The sequence below is a fragment of the Phyllostomus discolor genome, chromosome 8 (assembly GCF_004126475.2).
Source record: "Phyllostomus discolor isolate MPI-MPIP mPhyDis1 chromosome 8, mPhyDis1.pri.v3, whole genome shotgun sequence".
NCBI classification, from domain to species: domain Eukaryota; kingdom Metazoa; phylum Chordata; class Mammalia; order Chiroptera; family Phyllostomidae; genus Phyllostomus; species Phyllostomus discolor.
The window spans coordinates 17,392,035-17,413,876 of NC_040910.2; the positions used below are offsets into that span (position 1 = coordinate 17,392,035).

The 21,842-nt window shown below is 37.8% G+C and overlaps 1 protein-coding gene across 1 annotated transcript in view; it reads right to left on the minus strand.

The window, feature by feature from the left end:
• IQCM (IQ motif containing M) overlaps positions 1 to 21,842 on the minus strand; it is a 235,414-nt gene that overhangs the window by 108,569 nt on the left and 105,003 nt on the right. Inside the window, exons 11-12 of the mRNA XM_036034456.1 lie at positions 6,707 to 6,905; positions 2,389 to 2,533 (exon numbers count right to left, since the gene is read on the minus strand). Coding sequence (XP_035890349.1) covers positions 2,389 to 2,533; positions 6,707 to 6,905 — 344 coding nt within the window. The remainder of the gene's footprint in view (positions 1 to 2,388; positions 2,534 to 6,706; positions 6,906 to 21,842) is intronic.

The following is a 21,842-nucleotide window of genomic DNA, read 5'->3' on the forward strand; positions in this document are numbered from 1 at the left end:
AATGGTGACATTGAGTCACTATTCTTAAGCATGTGGATTAGCTGATTGATAATTAGCATACAGGATGACAGGTTTTACATCAGTACAGGTTTCACTCTGAAATATGAGCTCCAGATGACAAAGCGCCCCAAGAGGGATTTCTAACAAAATTAATGTATCATCTTGGCACAAAACCATATGGCTTTCAACTTCCTGTTCATTCATTCATTCATTCATGCACTCATTCAACTGAAGTGGACAGTCATGAGACATTGACAATTTCAAGCAGTATTTAGTGATTGCCTAAACATGAGTAGCTATTCTAGATCCTGAAGCACAGCAGCAAAATAAACATGAGTTTGTATTTAGTATATCCATGGCTTTTTCTCTCATTTCAAATAAGCAAACTAGAGGATTTGCTGTTGGTACCCCCATTCATATCGTCTTGTTCCTTATGTTTCTGGGCATGCTGGCCTGACTTTTAGTCGCCAGCCTCTGCATTTCATTGCCTAAAAGCTCTCTCTGGCTGCTGGGCTCCACTCTGCCCACCTGAGCAGCCAGCCAGAAGCTCCAGGAACTGAAGGCCCCCACTGGAGCAGCCCTCAACCACAGAGAGCGGGGAGGGGTAGGGGCTAGTGGATAAAGACCCAGCACTTGAGGCAAGTTGGCTGAACTGTTCTCTAGAGCAGGGGTGTCAAGCTCATTTTCACTGAGGGCTACATCAGCCTCACAGTTGCCTTCAAAGGGCCGAATGTAATTTTAGGACTGTATACATGTAACTACTCCTTAACAGTTAAAGGAGAGCTCAGTACTGCCGCTGGGTAGAAACAAGGTGCCGGGCTGGATAAACAAAGTAGAGGGCCGGATTCAGCCCTCAGGCCTTGTGTTTGCCACCTGTGCTCTAGAGGAATTAAGCTCCTGTTGCCCACATGATAATCTGCTGGATAATTCACTCTTTTTTGACTTCCACCCCTTCCCTGTTTCACTTCCCCATTAAGCTAATGGTATTTGCTGGGATCAACACACAAATAAATTAGTTTTACTTGAATTCTTACCTCAGGATCTGATTTTAGAGAAACCCAAACTAACACAAAGAACATCACTTTTTTACTTATTTGTTAAAGTAAATACATTTGTCCTTGAGTTATTAGTTTGTCCTTGAATTGATCCATTTTAGATGACTGTTACTAGGTCAGATTAACACGCATATTAATATTATGGCTTTGTAACTATGCTGATAGATAATGCCATTAACCTGTATATTATTTCCTAAAAGCAAATATTTGGCAACACACTAGCAAAATTAATATTCTAGGCAGGTAAAATTAGGGTCAATATAAAACTTAAATCATGGAAATTAATGAAATTTTCTGGTCTTTGAAAGGTACTTGAAAAGGTGCATGGATATCTGCCAGCTATCACCCAATTAGCAATCAAAATATGTAAAAGATGAAAATTTTTCTAAAAAACATGAAGACCAATAACAACTTGCAAATTTTATGGACTCTAGAATTACTTTAGACCTCAATGCAAATGATGCTTTAGTTGGTAACACTTTAAATCATTCATTTAACTAATTCTCTTGCATTGTTCAGAGTCTACCGTAGACAGAACGCCGTTGGTCCCAATTAGAGCTCTTTACGTCCTTGCCTCCGACTGTCAGTCTATTCTCAAAAAACTGCCAGGGCGATGTGTTCAAGTCTTAATTGCACCATAGTCCTTGGTTCACAATGCTCCGCAGACTTCCCGACTTCATCAAGGTCAAACCCAGTGATCTACAAAGCCTGATGCAGCCCCTGTCCCCACTCTTTGAGACCTCTCCCATCTCTCTGTGTGCTGCACTGGCGCACAAACCCCATCCGGCGCCTCCATCTGCTGGTTTGCTCCCACAGGAACTGCCCCCACCTTCCTGCCCTTGTGCCTGCTTCTCCCTCTGCCGGGAGCATTCTTCCGCCCTAACTTTAAGACTTTTACTCAGATTCTCAGCTGGAAACCAACCACCAGAGTCCAGACTGGAAAACACAACCACATTAGGTTTTTGTTTTTTCAGACTGAAAAGGTTATTTTTAAATGCAAAAACAGTGTAATCTACAGTTATGTATCAAAGAGGAGAACTCAGGAAAAGTACAAGTAAGAAAAATAAGCAAGATTCTGTAAGATTAAAAAATGAACTCAGTGACAGAGTTTGGAAGAAGATAAGACCGAGTAAAAATAGTGGGGGCAGTTAGTGGCTTGGAAGTCAGTAGCTAAAAATAACATGAGTGGAAAAGAAACGGTGGTCAGTGTACCAATCATAAGGTCCTAGCACACACTTTAATACATGTTACTATATAAGTACATTCAAACTAGATTACGGAATAAAAAATTACTCTCTGCAAAAGAGTATTATTCAGAAAAGACTTCACTTACATTTTTTTCTATCCATCCACTCCTCTAACTCTGCAAAGTTTATAATTTGTCTCGTCCTCCAAAGGCCAAGTCGATATTTGACGCGATGGATCAGTCTGCAGTATATGTTTATGACTGCTCTCAAATTCCGCCCATGATACAAAGCCTATAAAATAGCGACATAGACAGTAAAGCTCCATATGTATTTCTGCTATTTATATTTAATTTGATTTTGTACTTTTTATTTTATCTATCTTACTCCGTTTCTTGGCTTATGGATGCATTTATTGTTTCTGGCCTAGATTGGTTTAATGCATACATTATGCAGTAAGACCTGCATAATGTCCCTGAGGTTCAAAGAATTCCCATGAGTTTCTTTGTCATCAGATGTTCATACTTCCCATAGAACAGAGCTCTATCTAAGTCATGGATACTTTCACAGGAGCTTCTTAGGGTAATATCCTGATTTCTATAATATGTAGCTGACCCAGCCAGAAAAAAGAAAAAGAGTAAAATTTTATTAAAATATTATTTTGTATTGAACGATTCTTGCCTAAACGATATACACTCCGGGTCCTAAAATCTTGGTATTTTCTTCCTTTTAAAAACTCTATGTTCATGCTTTTTACTTGGTTTTCACTGGATTTTTTCAGGATTTTTTTCTTGTTGATTTCTAAAAACTTTGACTATTAAAAAAATTAACTCTTTTTAGCATATGTTCAAATATTGTTTTATCAGTTTATCTTTCACCTGTAACTATGTTTTCCTATCTATGAATTTTCTTCACTCCAATAGACTTTTAAAAATTAAAGTATTCATGTATTTTAGGATATTTTTGTTTTCTACATAGCCAGTTCCATTTTATTTAAAAATTTAATTATTTTCACATTTTACATCTTCCAGCTCATTAATTTTTCTATATATCTTAATTAATTCCTTTCTTGGCCTTTTCCCCTGTTCTCAACTTCTTGAATTAAAGACTTAATTCGCTATTTTAATTATTTTTAAGAATGTATTTAAAGGTCATGAATTTTCCTGAATCAGCTTTCCTCTGATGTGCTTTGCATACCATTTTACAAGTGAAAAAAACTGAAGCATAAAATCTTTAAGTAACTTTCCTAAGGTCCCAGAGCTATTAAGTTGCAGAATTGGTGTTGAAATCAAAACAGGAACACTGCAGAGCCCACACTTTTATTTATACACTATATTCTTCTTAATTTACTTAAATTTAGTATTTTCACCATTCTGTGAATTTTTCTTTCGGTTTCTTTCTTAGTAGGTTTCCTTTCATAACGCTTATGATTGTGCTTGCTTTTGTCACTTATTTTGTTTTGTGTGACTCCTCAAAGGTTATTTTTACCATTTCTTTACCTTCGCTTAATTTTGTGATTTTTTTCTCTAAAATTTTTAAATGTGATGCTTAACTCTATATTTCTTAATTTAGCAAAACTATCAATAAAATGTTGCTTAATTCCCTTGAATGAAAAATTCATTTGCATAATGTCACTACTTTCCTCTTTTTCCTACTCCTCCCATTTGAATGCCATCAGAATTCAGGCAAATTCTGAATATTTGTTAATATCTTTCAACATTTAATAATATTTTCCAATGTCTATTTTTTAATTTGCATTCTGTTCAACAGGTCCTTGTTATTTCAAAAAATAAATGAGGAATTAGTCACACTTGTGGAGTGTTCCCCATTCTACGAATCTCAGTGGGAGGCAGAACTCACCTCCCAGGGTTTGGAGATACAGACCAGATGCCCATGACCTAGGCCCCCTATTGCTAGGAAGCAGACAGCGCCAAAGTCCATCCATTATCTGCACCAGCCCCAGGTTTTGAATCGAAACTCATAATGCTTTTAAAAGCAAAAGAGTAGGAAATCTATTTGTGTGGGTGAGCAAGCACGGCTGCAAGCATCCATTTTTCAAGAGCAGTATCCGCGGAGGCTGGAGCACCCAGGATTCATCAGGCTCTCTCTGGGCAGGGTTTGGCTGGAGTCCCAGGAGCTATGCTCATTATCCCTTCCTATCTGTGAGTTCAGTTCTCAGACCTGTGCCCAATATTCTACTCAGTATCTTTCCACTTACACAGGTCAGTAGGTTTCTTTTGCTTATAATTAAGAATCAAGCAATGTTTGATCGTACCCTAAACACGTTAGCCGAAGGCCCCTGCTTGGCATGTGCCACTTAGATAGATGATGACCTCTGTGAAGAGGGCAGGAGCTCTGGGCTGCTGCCACTGGAGCCTAGCTAGTGCCTTTCCCTTGGACTTTAATAAATACGTGGGGGTCACATCTTATGAGGGAAACCTCAGAGCTGAGGCATTCGGAGGATTGCCCTAGAGGTCTTCATGGTCAAGTTGTGGTTCTTTTGTAGCATGGCTCCCTGCCAGGCTTCTGCAGGGCAATGTGCCTCAGTAGCAATGCTGTGTGCACCTCAGTATGTAAATCTTTACGTTTCTAAACATTTCTCAAGACAGAATTAATCCAAAAAATGTATAAATTGATATTTATAACAGTACTATTATAAAAGACTCATCAAAAATTACTGATTATAATGTTTTAATCCCTGTTGACTCAAAGGGTAAATGTATTACACTCTGCCATCATACTCCAACACTTAAAAATATTTTTAGTATGCATTTTTAGTCTGCTTTGTTTTATATGATTATGGCTTTTAAAAATATGTAATGGTTGGAGAATTCCACTACCATACAACACTCAGTGGGATTTAATTTACTGCATTTTCTAGCAAGAGTAGCCTTTTTTCATGTTTACTAGCCATTTATGATTCTCCTACTGTAAAGTACTAGCTCATGTCTCCTACCTATTTTTCCATTATTATGTTTTTATCAGTTTATGAGATAGTTGTTTCTGTGCTGACATTTTTAACCCTTGTGCAATATTTCAGCAATTTTTTTACAGTTTAACTTTAAAAGAATGTTATAGACCTATCTTGATCACGTTCATCGATTAAAGTCTAAACTTGTCTAAATACTTATGCAGAACAATATCCCAAAGGATCTTCATTCAAAACCTTATAAAAACAAAAAGAACAGGTTTGCAAATGACTAAATCTGTAGACAATGAAATAAAAATGGAATATTCTGAGTAGTTATCACACATAGTATGCACACATTAACACACACTTAAATATACAAGCCACGAATAACACTAAGCATGATTTTTGCTTTCCTTTCCCCACCCACTAAAGAGTTAGTGAACCCCTTGGCCACGTACACATAGCTCTAGGACATGCCTCCCTCCTAGGTTTGGGTCTTCCCTTTTTAAGGCCTGTTCTCCGTGTCCCCTGACCTAGGTCAGAGTGATGACATATATTACTATCTGAAGCATTTGCTCAGTCATTCTATATCTAATTGGTTAGCATGAAGATGAAGTACCCAGTCTTGGCCGTCTGGATCACCGAATCATGTTTTCTTCCAATGCACTCTGTAAAGTCTTAGCAGCCATGCCTGGTTGCCAAAGAATTGGTGCCTCCTCCTGTGAATGCAACCATGGTTCTCTATATCATCTCCCTGATGTGAGCACACCCGGATGAACTGATGGGATCAGAAGAGAGTTTAATCTAGCCTCAGATTTTGACAGGACATTCCAGTGTCCATGGTGAGCTTGATTTAAGAAAAGAATTCACAAGTTTGCGATGATGATTGGATATTATTGTTACCAAAATGCCCTAATGTTTTAAAGTTTCTGGAGCCAGACAGACTTTGGTTTGATCCTCAAATTTTGAGTATGTCATTGGCTAGATGTATAACTTTAGATAAGTTACATTACCTTTCTGTGACTTACTTTTTGTAACTACTAAATATAATTATAAAGCCAGGGGGAATGGTACCACTCCAATTCTTGAGTACCAACCGCATCTGGATTCTTAAGGTGGCCTGGAAGTTCACCTGTGTTTTATTAATCACCTCTCTGCCACTTCCTGTAGAAACTTAATCTCCACAAACACACTCACCAGAGCATTCTCTGCTAAATGCTCACAGAGAATAAGCAGATAGCAAAGGAGAGACCAAATCAGTGCAAACGTAGGGGGCCTTGTCCCTCGAGTGAAAGGAGTGCTAGAACTCTTCTGGGTTCGGTTAGCGATAAGCCAGGCCTGTTGTGCAGAATCTCCAGCTTAGCACAGCCATCAGAGTAGGTTATCCATAACACTTGCTTAATCCAAACAAGGTAGACAGAACTTTATTTAGAAAAACCATAAGTTGACCAGGCGATTATTCAAAATGCTACTTAACTGAACCTGTATTAGATATTGCATTGTGAATACACTATACTGTAAATACATTATATTGTAACATTTAACGTATGCTTTACCTTGATTACTATTCTCCGGAGTCTTTTGCGCTCGAGCCACCCTCTGATGTGCGCCTGCATGACGGTGATCATTCTAATCACTTTTTTGGTGAATATGAGTTTGTTCCTTTTCCGGAACACTTGGAAAATTTCTATGTGTGGTCCAATTCTTTTAACTTTACTGTCAAGTTTATCCATTTTAAGTGGACTAGGTTGTACCCTAAAAATAAAATATTAAACTTTTTATTATAGTTAATAAGAAAAATAAGCACCTTTGCAAAGTTTTACATTCATTTCAATGATGAATGTATTCAAACAGGAAATAGATGATCATTTGTACACAGACTTCATATACGTTGCCTGAACATGTCAATAGGGTTCTCCAAAAAAGGGTAAACATACCAGAATGCATATAACATGTATAAAATTAACCTTCTTAAAAAACAAAAATTCCAAATAAAGTGAGCTTGTGAAAGCTTGTTCACAACTATTCCAAAGAGAGACAGTATCTCAGGAACTAAATATTTTCATATAAGAGGGCAAGTTAGTTAAAATACTTTTCCTGTCCCAGAAGCTATTCAACTAAAAACTACTTTTTTGGCACTGGTAGTCTGCTTACCAATTTTCCAAAAATTAACTTTACTTTCCAAATGTTAGCACTTGAGAGGCACAGGACTGTATTGGTAGGGCCATGGACTGCAGAGCCGCAGAAAGCGAGGGATTATCCTGGAGACCCCAGTAAGCTCTTCCCACTGATACAGGCAGAGCCCTTGCAGTGATGATAAACGTGAGAGAAAACTGCAGACTTTCTACCATCGACAGACTCTCTGTGCCCTTGGTCATCTTGTGCCTGTTTTTTCCTTTATATATCGGTTGTATTTTAAATATGGCAGTCAGTTTTTCAATGTCTTCCAAAGTCCAACGTCTGGTTTCCTTGTAATGTTCACATACAAAAAGTCTTTTATTCTTTTTACTTGCTTTTGTTCCTGCAACTTTCACAGCTGAAGTTCCAATGAAATGCCTGGGTGAACTCACACACCAGAGCTGCCTTCCCTGCAAGTGCCCTGGGATCTCTGAGTCCCAGGCCCACCTCTCTGGATTCCTAGGGTGAATGGCACTGACTCTGTTTCTGCGTTTTTTTTTCTCTGTGTCTGTTTTGGTGTCTGCATTAAGCTGGTTCTTAATGTGTCTTATTCAGTCTTACAGTGCTATTACTTTTCTTCCCTTGGGGACTGAAATGTTGAGTCTGATTTTGATTATTTGACTCATCTAGTCCTTTTTGGGTAACAGATAGTATATTGATGGATGGTATGTCAATAGATGTTATTGATGGGAATCCCACATCAATCTTTTTCATTGTCTTTTCTGTTAGTTTGTCTTGAAGCTTGTGGTATCTTACGGAGTACGCTGTATTATATATTGCTTGAATATCAGTGTAACTAAAATCATTCACGAGATAATTTTGGGCCCACTAAAATGGACATCAGCTCCAGATAGGAGAAGTTCATAACAAGTATTCCTTGGAGACCCGTTTTGACTCCTTGACCTTCCTACTCCCGAGTTGCTGCAACTGAGGAGCAAGATTGCTCAGGCAGAGGAAACTGTACTTCACACTTACATTGGACATATAGCTAGAGATGGAGAACTGAGGCCGTTGGTTCTCTTTGTGCTTGTGTGTGTAAATGAAAGATGTCCTTGCTCCCCTTCCCAAAAGTGGGAATTAGCCCCACTTTTAGCCTCGTTAGCCTCGTACAATTTCTGTAACTCTAGCTCTTTAGTATCTGTGGCTCCTTCTGTCTCCCATTCTCTCTTGAAAAAACTTCTGTAGATTAATGAGTCAAAAATATATCATTTTGTCCTCTGGAGGCATATCTGATTTAAATAGACGAAGCTACCAGAAAAGGCAAAAACAAGTGGGAAAAGTTTTCTATTTGTTTGTATTAAGATTGATATTGAATAGCTTAAAAAAGAGGGAGCTCTGACTTCTAAGGGGATTTTTGCTTGGTGAATATCACAGTTTTATGAGTGAGCCACAATATTTGCAATAAATGGAGTGGAGATGAAGTGGAAATGATTATTTCTGGCTTGTCCAGCATTTCAAGACCTGCTATAAAATCTAAAGGATTCTGAGTTCATGACTTTTTCTTCTTTCTCAGAGAATGAATAAAAGAAGAATTATAGAAATACCCAAACGAGCCAAGTTAATACCCAAAATTCCATTATCTAACAACGAGGTATAAAAAAAACCTTAAAGTGATAGTGTGATTGATTGGAAGGTGATGTGTGAGGTGTGCTGTTGAATCCTCAGCTGCGGTCACAAGAGTTCTGTTCTCCTAAGTAGCTGGAATAGCACATAGCTCTTAGCCACCTTAACCCAAGTGTGTCTGCTTAATCCAAGGTCCAAGCAAAACAATAATTAATTATCTAGAATTAAATAAGCATATTAAATAGTGATTAATAATAATTTTAATAAAAATGTGAGAAAATGATCTTTTTGTGAAGAACTATTTATAAATTTTAATTTTTTGACTTTTCATGTATAACTTAAAATGAAACATCCTTTAAATGGGATGGAAATGGTTCCAACTAACCCTCAGAATCTAGGGCAAAAAATCTTAATGACAATTTTAATATGTCATAAGTTAATGTCATCAAAAATGATTTCACAGAAATTAAAATCATATTAATCTATCTAGTAAACAATATAGCACAATAAGTAAATATATACAAAATGCCTTTATTGAATTCATTATATGTATTTACTTACAAAGTTGCAATATAAATCAATATTTTTTCCTACTATGATATAATTGAAAAATCTAGTCTGTATCTACAATCTATACTAAAGATATTGTATTTAAAGGCAAGTCATTTTACTAGATACGGTGGGTCCTGTTAGGGAGCATGGACTCTCATATGTGAAAATGATGGCCACTGAGTCCCAGATAGCCAGCCTGCTTCCTCCTTCCTCTGTGGCTTAAGGAACTCTCCCCTATGAGAATGTCACTTCCTGACAAAGAATATTGGAAAAAATTGGGGATATTAAAAAAAGGGACAGAGGGTGCTTATACCATTATATGTAATGTAGGTAAAACCTGGAAGAGGAAAAGAGAATAATCCCTAATTCCTGACCTTAAAAGAAGAACTCACAAAGACAATAAAAATATCTGCCACATAAAATCATTTTATAAGAATACAACACCAGGAATTTATCAGTCTTCTAGACAGAGTATTCTAGATTCTTCTAGACAGATTCTTCACATCATATGACTCTAATTTGGTAACCCTAGAATATGGGCATCTTCATGTTTTAACCGACTCCTCTTATTCCTTTTATGTTAATAACACCAGCCCAATAAAAGACCAAGCTAATGATGTTGAATCCAAAGCTCCTGAACCAACTTATTTAGTCAAAGTTGGGCCTTGGAGTGCGACCTAACCGCGAGGCAGGGCTCGGGAAGCGAGCTCAGGACCCGTTCCCAGACTCACGAGTGCGCACACAGGACGTCCCCGAGTCGGGGGAGGAAAAGCTTCCGTCACCCCGCGCTGAGCACACACAGGCAATTCCAATAAAATAAATGCAATTCCCTAATTAAATACTAAGTTGTAAAGAAAAGTTTGGGAGTAATGGAATATGATTATTTGTTTTCTTGTTTTTTACTTTGTTCAAATTTTCTGAAGTAGACCAATATGCATTGTGTGATATAAAAGAAAAATAGAACAACTACATTCACTAGTAGCAGTAGTTATAGCCAGCTTTTATTAAGCACTTACTTCTGACACACTTTCTCCTTTAATTCTCAAACTAATTTTGTGGATAAATGTTACTTTTCTGATTTTATAAACTGATGCTGCAATAAATTAGGCGCCTTTCCAAGAGCATAAAGGTATAATTAGCAGAGTAAGAGTTCAAAGCCCTCCTTGTTATGTGTGTGATAAAATCAGAAGGGGACATAATTTTGACTTCAGTAAGGCTGGCATTGGTGGTCCCTGGTCCTCAATGATTTGGGAGACTGGCTTTCAGCTTTCATCCTTTTATTGGTTTAAGGGGTGTCCAACCCACGCCCGCGGGCTGCATGTGACACAGGGTGGGTATGAATGCTGCCCAGTACAGAATTGTCATTTTCTTAAAGCCTTTTTTTGGGCTCCTCCATTTTCATTAGTGTTTGTGTACTTGACGTGTGACCCAAGACACCTCTTCTTCTTCCAGTGTGGCCCAGAGATGATAACAGCTTGACCACTCCTGACAGCAGCCCTGAAAGACACAGCCAGACCATCTATACTGACTGTTACAGGACTGTAGCTGTATGCAGGCTACCAGAGTGAGCTCCAAGTAGATGAGATCTGGGAAACATAGTTGTGACTGGAGACCAAGTGACCTCCTCTGATTTGTAAAATGAGTAGAAGCTACCCTTCGTTTACTTTTCCAAATGTAATTTTTAAATGTATCTTTCCTCACAATGTCGTAACACAATTCTGATATGGAAATTATCATTAGTTTTACAGATTCTTAGTTGCTAAGCAGTAACTACAAAATTCTCTTAGAAAATCTTTATGAAGGTGAAAAAGGGATAGACATAGATTAGAGGACCGTTTTCACCATACAAGAGACCACCCCCTTTGTTCTCACCCTCCTCCTACAAAAGTCACTTCTAGCAAGATTGACAGATCGGGGATGAAGAGCTGAATCTGAGTTTTTCATTTGAGGTTAGTCAAATCTATGATCATGGTATCAAATCAAATGGTTTTTCGTGAGAAAAGAAATCATTAAGAAAGATGATATGTGAGCAAAGATGCAATAAGTTAATTAGTAAGTTAATCATGTCTGAACATTAGACACTGAGCTTGGCAAACATTTGCACAGGGAATTTCCTTTTAACTGCTAATGCTTATATGATAATATATATTAAACACTAAATCAGTTTTAGAGTTTGGTGCAGATATTTCTACTAATTAGTTTTGGCTGATACTGAAGTATTTTGTATGCTCCATTTATAAAAGCACTGTTTGCCCATCTGTTCATAGGTTGAAAGTGATTAAAGGATACTTATTTTGGCTGTTGCAAAAGCCAAATACTTTTTAAGCTGCAAATTTGTGACAAAACCAGTCTAGGTTGCCAAGTTCAGAAATATATTAAAGGAGATTTGTGATGCCACCCTCCCCCACTGCCTCTTCCAACCTGCGTTATCGAAAGCTTTCCTGATTAGACTGGCATGCCTGCTTTGTCCAAATGCTTTGCAATTTAGTTATAATTTACACGATTGACTGTGATTTGGATCCTCTGCTACCAAGCTGTGTCAAGGGCTTGCGCTTCCTGTGCATGCAGCCTTGAAGTAGAAACATGTGATGCCCTCCTGCTTTGAATGCCGGATTTGAAAGCAACTTGGGTGACAACGGAAACAAGTTTGTGTCCTACTTAATCAACTATATAAGGTCTGTTCAGTGTGAACACAAATTATTAAATTCAGCATGGGTGATATAGATTTGTAGGAGTAGGAATGCAGTGCATTTCCACCACTAATATTGTCTCAACACTGTTTAGTGCTCTGTTTCCAAATTTTCCCAAGCGAGGGTTTACATGCTAGCAAAAACCTGTTCCCTTCAAAACTCAGAGTGGGGTTCCTGAGACTTTTTAAAATAAAATGCACTCCTCCTGAGTGGGAGATAACACCACTTGAATTCAGGCAAAATTTTTCAGTAATTTAAATGTCTAACTGAGATATGTTCTCTTCTGTGCTTTTCACGTTCCTTTTGTATCCTGATCATTCCTCACACAGCAGGCCTGCCGCAGCCCCCCAAACCAGGAGCTGTTCTATTTTGTCTGTTCCTAGCTCCACAGCAATCTCTTTAATAGAGCACATTAAAGGGTAGAGGTTGCTATTCTATTTAAAGCCATTCTCGAAGAGTATTTGTCTTAAACAGTTTACTACCTGAAGTGCTCCAACTAGAACCTGTCCAGAAATACAAACAAAATAAGGGGTTGGGGGATGTCTTCTCCCTGGCCCCACACCTGATTGTGCTTGAAGAACTTCTCCCAGCCCGCATGTCCTATCTACAGAGGGGTGGGTTTGGCTATTGCTGCTGCTGCTTGGTTTCAATGTTACCACAGCTCTTCCTCAGAATGAAACAGAGATTTTTTAAATTCCAAACTCAGTTCAAAAAGGATAATTATTCTCTCCCTCCCATATAAACATTTTGGAGGAGCCCTAATCACTATGAGCTAAACTGAAATGATCATTTCACATAATAGAAAAAGCAAAAGCTGAAGGGGAATACTATGTTTGGTCCAATCTAACTGATTCTGACTTTATGGTAGTCTATAATGCACTTTTAGGAATTGTTTTTAATACAAACATTTATTGTATTAAAGACATGTTTCTATTTTTATTGTACCTACATCTTTTATATGTAGGGCACTGAAAAGAAAATCACCTTTGAAGATACCAGAAATGAACAGGGTGTTTGTGCCAAAGGTATCATGGGAGCTGGTTTTTCTATGGTACAATGACCTGAGGCATCAACTTTTCATAAGCTTCTACATGGAAAAGGGAACACGATCGGTTGTCATTCTTCCTCCCCAAACAGTAATTCACTCCTCTAGGACAGCCGTCTGTTCCCAAGCCAAACGTTAGTCCCTGGCGGAGGTGATGGGGCTCCACCCACCACCGTCATCTCACTCTTCTCAGCTCAGATGGACAATGAAGATCAGCGCCTGCACACAGATGCCTCACCCTTCGAACAGAGCTTTAGGGGATGAAATGAGTTCCCACAACAATTCAGGCGATTCTGAACACAATGTCTGTCATTATACTCAATACTTTATTCCCAGCCACATGTGTGTTTTAGGAGCTGTCATTTCCAGGCATCAGGGAGACCTTCAAACAGGCACAGAGAGAGCCGAGGTCAGCCACAGCAGGTCAAAGTCTATTGGAAAAGCAGGAGATGTGGGCAGTCTTCAGAGCCACCTGGCAGTAGAGGGAGATGGGGCATGTGGCCCCTTCTCCACATGCTTCCGCCTCCCTACAATCCCTTCTTATGAATTCCTTCATGAAAACATAACTGAAAGTCCGAGATTCCCTGTTTGAGACATCCATTCATCCTCATTTTACTTGCAGGCACAATTACTGTAATTTGAAGATGAAACTTATTCGTCTTATTATCATTATGCTTGATGGTCCTTGGACAGTTTTCTTCTGATTTTATGCAGGAATCATACCTACCCAGGGCCTCCCCATTGAACTGGGCCCAGCCCCTCTTCTCGCCAGTTACTGATTTCAAGACTTCTTATTTTCTGCTGCATCCTTTAGGAGATACTGGTGGGATTATGCCCATCCCACACCGATGAGTGAGGAAGCAGATTCAAAATTTCTCGAGGGTCTCAGCCATCTCTGTTCCAGAGAAGGAGGCAAAAGTCCCCAATTCAGCCCATGGCCCAAGCCAATGTGCTTTGACTCCATTTTATCAGAGAGTGCAGCTATCAGTACCTGGCCCTCCTACCAATAACAGTGTTTTTTCCCTCCATTGGAAAAGCAGCGCTGAGATGCTAACCTTTGCTGACTCTCAATGATGCTGGACTCTGGACATGTTCAGAATGCTAGGCCATCAACCATCAACCGCACAACCACACCACTGCTTGCGTGTAAACTCTCTTAAGCAGAACCCTTGCATGAGACGATAAGCAGTAGAAAGAAGACACCAACACTCCACAATTAACAACAAAGAGGAAGTTCAAAATTCTTGGCAGTAGTCATATGGAAGGGGCCAAAGGAGTGAAGATACAGGGGAAAGAAGACAATCTAACAGCCACAGAAATAGTCGTAAGCTAGGAACTCTAGGGAAAACAAAGGATCAGGGCCCAGGAGATACCAAGGACCACAAAATGATATCAGAGAAAAGAAATCAACAATTGAGGCAACTACTTGACCTAGAATTATCTACTTTTATTCTCCTCTTAATGCCAGTGGAAACAATCATGAAGAAGGCTAAATAACATGTGACTTGCAGGTAAGTGTGTGAGTTGGGAGATGGTAGCATTTCCTAGGAAGCAGTTTTTGGTAACTGTTTTCCAAGACTTGTTCTTATCACAAAATTATAGCATGGCAGTGGGGGTGAGGGGGATCATCAAGGAAGTTTACCACAGGCCTCACTATTAACTACATAACCCTAGCATAAAGCAATTAAGTCATCCAATGAACTGACAGAGCTTGGGCGAGATACTGAACATTGTCAAATATAACCTCCAGCTTGCTACACAGAGTGTGGTCTGAGAACCAGCAACATCAGCAACACTTAGAGTTTACTGAAAATGCAATATCCAAACCTGTACTGATCCCACTTTGCTCAAATAAAATGACCACCAATGAAAAAGGATAGGGCACACCCTGTCAGGAGAGAACTGAAGCTCAAACCAAAGAAAGAACTAATAAAGTTGAAATTTGTCTAAGTTAAATTTTCTGGGCTCAGATAAACAACTTTGCAGATTCCTCTGTTGATCTGCTCTCATTGAGAAACTAAGAAATGAATGGGATGTGAGAATACTGGAGGATGGCAAATGCCTTCATTTTTAAAAAAGAAAATACTATAAAAATTGCAAAGAATGGGCCAGTAAGTTTAATACCAGATTCTATTAGGTATTAATTAGATGGAATGTGAAGAATTAAAAAAAATAGTAGGAGTACGAAGAGTCAAAATAAGTACCAAAAGAATGTCATGCTATCCTGAATATATTTCCTTTGTTTTAATTCAATTTATGGTTATTATTTTTTTCTTTTACTAGATTGCTATGGCAGAAAATGATTTATGATATATCTGAATTTCAGAAAGGCAATTTTCAAGGTTCTCATAAAATCTTTGTAAAAATGGAAGAGAACTATATATTGATTGGGTGATCTTGGGTGACTGGGGATATAGTATCATTATTAGCTGAGTTAGAAAATATAGGAGAGAAAGACTGGGGAGGGAAATACATAAATATTTTAATTTTGAGAGATATTTATGGGATATTCCAGTGATGATACCCAGGAAGCAGTACAGAGTTTGAGATGAGAGCTATAAATGTCTGAAAAGGGAAGAAAATTCATTAGAAGGCTGGGGTGGGAGGGGGGGAGATCTAAAAACTGAATTCATCATTGAACAAATATTTATTCATTTACTTACTCATTAATTCATTCATTATAAGATGCTTTATGTTCACTGGTAAGTAAAACAAAATTCTCTGTCCCCATTGAGCTTATAGGAGAGACAGACAATGCTCACGATAAACAACCTCATTACAGAATATGTTGGAAGACAGTGTGTGCCGTGGTAAAAATAATAGCAGTAAGGTGGTTAGGGAGTGCTAGCCGGGGTGGAAGACGTAGTTTTAAAGTGTGTCATGGCAACCCTGGCTGGTGTGGCTCAGTGCACTGAGTCCCGACCTGCGAACCAAAGAGTTGCCTGTTCAATTCCCAGTCAGGGTACATGCCTGGGTGGTGGGCCAGCTCCCAGGTTGGGGTCATGCGTCATGCGAGAGGCAGCCACACATTGGTGTTTCTCTCCCTCTCTTTCACCCTCCCTTCCCCTCTCTCTAAAATTAAAGAAATAAAATATTTTTTTAAAAAAAATGTGTGATGGCAGATGTGGGTTATGGGAAAGGTAGCATGTCAGCTAATATCTGAGGTAAATGTCACAGGAGCCAAATCCAATGTTGAAATGTGAAAAGTTTACTTCTGAAGCTCTTCAGCTGATTAGTGTATATGGTTGTACAAAGAATATCTCCAACCTGAGAGTATTAGGTGCCTTTCCTCCATAATGGTAGTCACCACATGACTTTACTTCTAGGGTTTTCTCCCCTCTATGCCCTAAATTTCCTGAGGACAACTACTTTTCTTTGTAAGCTTCACAATATAACACAGATGAAGAGAATAAAGAAAGGGTAGAGGAAAAAAAAAGGAAAAAGGGATGAAAGGAGATCAGAATCAGGGCCCATGAGAATATTTTAGAAGGTCTGGGGTTTGCTGGTTTGGGGTTTTGTTGGCACCGCAGTCATGGGATTCCTCCAGGTGTGCCCAGGTAGCCCTGCCATCCCCACTGAAAGGTCAGCCAGAGGGGGTGTGTGTCTGTGTGTGAGTATGGTAAGAGACTTTTCCTTTCGGTAAGAGAAGGAACTAAGTTGGTTACAATGACAAAAATGAAGCCTGTGCCTTTTGTTCCACACGGAGGGAAGGTCTGTAGTGAGAGGGAGTGAAGCCAGGCAGGGGTGAGCAAAGAGTAAAAAGGAATGAAAGGAAAGGACATCCAGGAGACATCACTTGAGTCTGAAGGTCTAAAGAATCCGTGGAGCCGGGATGTTAAACAGACATAAAGCACAGGCGCCCACCCCACTCTACACCCTTAGAGTCCCCACTTATGTGAGCAAACGGGTTGAAGTACCATTTTGCTTCAGCTCATTTGAATTACCATTCTAATGAAGACCTCGTAAACCATTACATGCAAAAGTAGTTGAACAGAATTAAGGGGCTTAATCTAAAGAGTGAAAATTGGTAACAAGGGTGGCTTCAAGAAGCCAGAATCAGGACTAATAGGGAGCGGCTCAAGGGAGATAAGTGTTGAGCTGCACACGGAGAATTATCTGAAAATCAGAGCAGCCCTTAGAATTCAATGGGATGGCACTTGAAGAGGTGCATTACGACTCCATAGAATTTTTAAGTAGACGCTATGTGGGCACTGTGTTAAAGAGGAGATTCATCCATAACTTTGGACAGTTACAATAAAAAAAAATCCTAAAACTCTGCGAGTCTATAATTCTCCCCAGACAGAACACACAAGTGGAAATGTCATTGGAGAAATATTATCCACTATAAATCTATTTTCAAAAAATGTTTATGCTAGGACCTGACCCAGAAAAAGAACTGTTCATAGCCATCTAACAATAAATAAGCAATATTCCATTAAAAGGTAAGAAAATTTCAGAAGAAACCAAAGAAAAGTTATTAGGTAGTGAATTGTAAAACTATTTTGAGATAAAATAAGAGGGCTTGACCCTTTTCAGGAAAAAACAGTGGTGGACAAATGCAGTAATTTTAGAGAGAGAATGTACACCTTCAAGTACCTACCTAGACCTCCAGGCCGAAAATGTGAGCTTTGTAATTAGATACACCAGTAAATGCACTACATTCCATTATATCAAAAGAGAGAAAATTTAGAATTGGTAGTGCAATTTTGCCTCCCAGTAACATGTTAGTGAGTCATATACTATGCACCTACTACCTTTTTAGTTCCTGCATACTACAAAGTAGGAAGGAGAAAGTATATAATTATTATTCATCTATATATCTACATGAACATCTGGATGATTGGCATCTGGAAAAATTTAAAAAAATAAAAAAGAAGGAATTTGGAAGTTCCAAAAGGGCACATTTTACTTCATAGATGGTATATTTAAATGACAACATCTTTGTCACCCAGAATTAGAATAAATTAAATATTTAAAAGGTTAAATGTTGATGACCAGCCTGTGAGCATATTACCACTAGAAATTTAATACTATGAATCAACAATAGAATGTTTTTCTTCTATGAATTAAAGACCCATCAGTTGCTGTATTCTAAACTTGGAAATCAGTCAGTCATTTAAAAAAGCAATTATGTGCTTTAGAAGTTCAACAAAAGAAAAATGTATCACTAACGTCATATTATCTGCAAGGGATTAACAGCTAACTGCAGAAAGACATAAAAAATAAGGTTTTATTAAAGGAAGGAAGTAGGTCATTTGAAAAAAGAGAGAGATTTGCAATATAGTTAGAGTTACCAAACAAATTCAAGTGGACCTCAAGGAAGACTGTTCATATGAAAAGAAAATCTTTTCCCAAGGAAGTCAGAGGGAATGCCATGGTAATAGTACAGTGGATAACGATGAATGTAGCTCCTAGCTCACACTTCCGTTAAGATGTTGAAAGCGAACTCAGCATGCACTAATGTATTACTTCTCTCTACCTAGTAATATAAACTACTTTTGATTCTTTACTTTAAAGATATCAAATCAGAGTAAGAGAAAAATGGGTTAGTCATAAAGAAGTTAATGAGAAGATTAAAAAGATAATGCTAGGAAAAGGTAATACCCCACTTCACTGCAAATTTCATTCAATCTTTACCCTTATCAAGGTAAAAAGAATGACATGTACTATAATTGATGTACTATAATAACATGTACACATTACATTTTTTAAAAACTAAAAATAGGCCCTGACTTGTGTGGCTCCGTTGGCTGGGCACTGTCCCGCAAAGCACAAGGTCAGTGGTTTGAATCCTGGTCAGGTCAAGGCACATGCCTGGGTTGTGGGTTCAGTCCCAGGTCAGGGCAGGTATGAGAGGCAACCAATCAGTGATCTTCTCTCACATCGATGCTTCTGTCTATTTATCCTTCCCGAAAATCTCTTACAAAGCTAAAAATTGTTATATCATTTGGCTTTAAATCTTTCTGTTTTAGAAGTTTTACATTACATATTTCAGTTTAAAATATATAAAACTCAAAAATGTTCCTTTGACAATTCTAATTGAACTGAAGTTGCTTGGCTTTCTTTGAAATATTTAATATACCCTTCCTTTCCCTTACAAAAGGATTTAGGTTTTCTCAGCCATATTTTATTCTTATGGATTTCTAATAATCTTTTGAAATTTGTGGAGTTCTGATCATTTCAAAATTTATCATTCAAATGATAATATTGAAGATATAGGAAATGTCATTCAGAAATCAAACAATTTTGTTGTATAAATGTTCATCTATGTAAAGTACATCCTATAAATGTTGAGCAAGGGTGTGTGAAATGTTTACAGAAGAATTAGAAAATATAGACAATAGGATCATCTCTCTCATAAAAACACAAATATACACACAGGAACCCCTGTTACAAAATAAAATCAAGTAACCACTGTGTGGAACTTACAACCCAGTAAATTCATCGTACTTGTGCTGGATTTGAGCATTTTAATTCTTTAATAATGCCGCTAATGTAAAGTCTCGTGTACATCTGTACATACTTGTGCAATCAAATGTACCTATGCAATAGGCTACCAGTCTTCTCCTAAATTTTGAGATCTCTGCAGTTGAAAGAAATCAGGAAGATGAACTAAAAAAATAGAAATGTGAAAACCTACCTTTTAGCCTATGACCGTTAATGATCAGGACAGAAATAATCACGACTGCTTTATCTACCACTATTGATCCGTATGAGGCAGCAGGTTCCACTCCCTCCAAGAGTAGAAATGGGGGCACAAATCAGCAGCATTTCCTAATCAAGTGCAGCAGCAGCAATTTTTGGTTGGCTTACCCTAGCATGCCTGCCTTTAACAGCCAGTGACTGCCTCCTTAAAAAATACAGCTGAGTGGGCCCATAAACCCGTCCTATTTGCCAACTGTAGAGGGCTCCCACAAAGCTTGTGGGTACGTGCAAATGAATTCCATCACTTTTTTTTCACTAACTAAGAACAGAGAGGGGAAAAACAAACTCTCTTGTATTACTGTACCTTGGTGATGATAAACTATGTGAGACATGTTTTTATCCTTAAAATGTAAAAGTACTTTAAAACTGGCCAGTGCCTTATTGAAGGTGACTGACAACTGATGGGAGCTTATAAAACACTCTGCCTCGTGCAGACTCTGAGAAAGCCTCTAGGAGAAAATATTTGAGAAATTCTTCTCTAACAAGAAAGTCCTGTAGGCCAAGCCTTAGAGAGTCCCAACATTTGGATTCTGAAGTATCATGGAATTTCTATGATAGAAATGGTGGAGGATTTCAAATAAACAAGAACAATCATAATATTATTCAGTTTAAATATTTTCAATGAAAAGTATCTATATAAAAACTACAAATCTATAGTTCTACATTGTTTGCTACATTTTGCTATATTTTCATTTTCTTTTTTTTAACACTCTCATTCTCTGAGATTCTATTCTAGTAACAATTTTTACTAGAGCCATTGTTAGATATGCTAATTAATTGTTTCAATGTTCTTCTCTTCAGTAACCATCGGAAAGGCTCTTAAAATTCGTAGAACAACAGAATAAAAGCAGCATGATCTAGTGAGAAGAGGGTGAATTGAGGACTGGATTCTCCTAAGTTATTCACTTTTATTTTTGTGACCTTGAAGAAGTCACTAATCTTTTTGGGTCTCTGTTTTCTCAAGTGAAATTTTAAAGGATTGAATCACTGATCTCTAAACTCCCTTCAGCCATCATTCTCTAAAATACTTAAGATCTCCCTGCAAAAATTAGCTACATAACTCTCTAAAACTTTGCCACAGCTCTTCATGTCTGCAACAGATGGTAGGCTGTACACAAAAATGCTTAGAATTCAGACTAGCTGGCTCGCTCCAGGAAAATAGCTATAATAAACACTCATCTTTCAGACTATACAATTTTTTATCATTGAAAGGGCTGCACTAAATTTTAACTTAGTGACACCTACAAGGAAAACAATACTTCCCAATCAGCCTAACCAGGTAAAGGACGTTTACAGAAAAAGACTTTACACAAAGAGATAAGCTGCTTTTAACATAATCAAATACTTTGGAAAGTAATTTACATATGGCAGTTACTATTTTTTTTTCTTTAAAGCAAGTCATTTTGTGGGAAGGTTTTTGATAACAAATTCAATTTCTTTAATAGACATGGGTTATTCAAATTTTCTATTTATGCCTGTATCAATTTTGGTACATTGTCTGTTTTCCAAAGAATTGGTCCATTTCATTTTAGTTGTTGAATGCAGTTGACTTAGAGTTATTCATATGTTCTCTTATTTTTTTAATGTCTATAACATATAGAAAGACTGAACTTCTTTCATTTTCAATATTGGTAATTTGTGTTTTATCTCTTCTTTTTCTTACTCAGTTTTGTTAGGAGCTTGAAAATTTCATTAGCCTTTTCAAAGAATCAACTTTTGGCTTTGTTGGTTTGCTTTCTTGCTTCATTTATATTTTACTCCTTTCGTTTCTTATCATTATAATGAATGTCACAGGCTCATTTTGAAAAAAACATTCTACAGTTGTAGGATATAGCCTTCTGTAAATGTCAATTAGGTCAAATTAGTTGATGGTTTGTTCCAACCTGCTATATCATGATTTTTTCTTTTTACTAATTGTATTATCAATTGAGTACTGAAAGAGGCATGTAAAAATTTGGA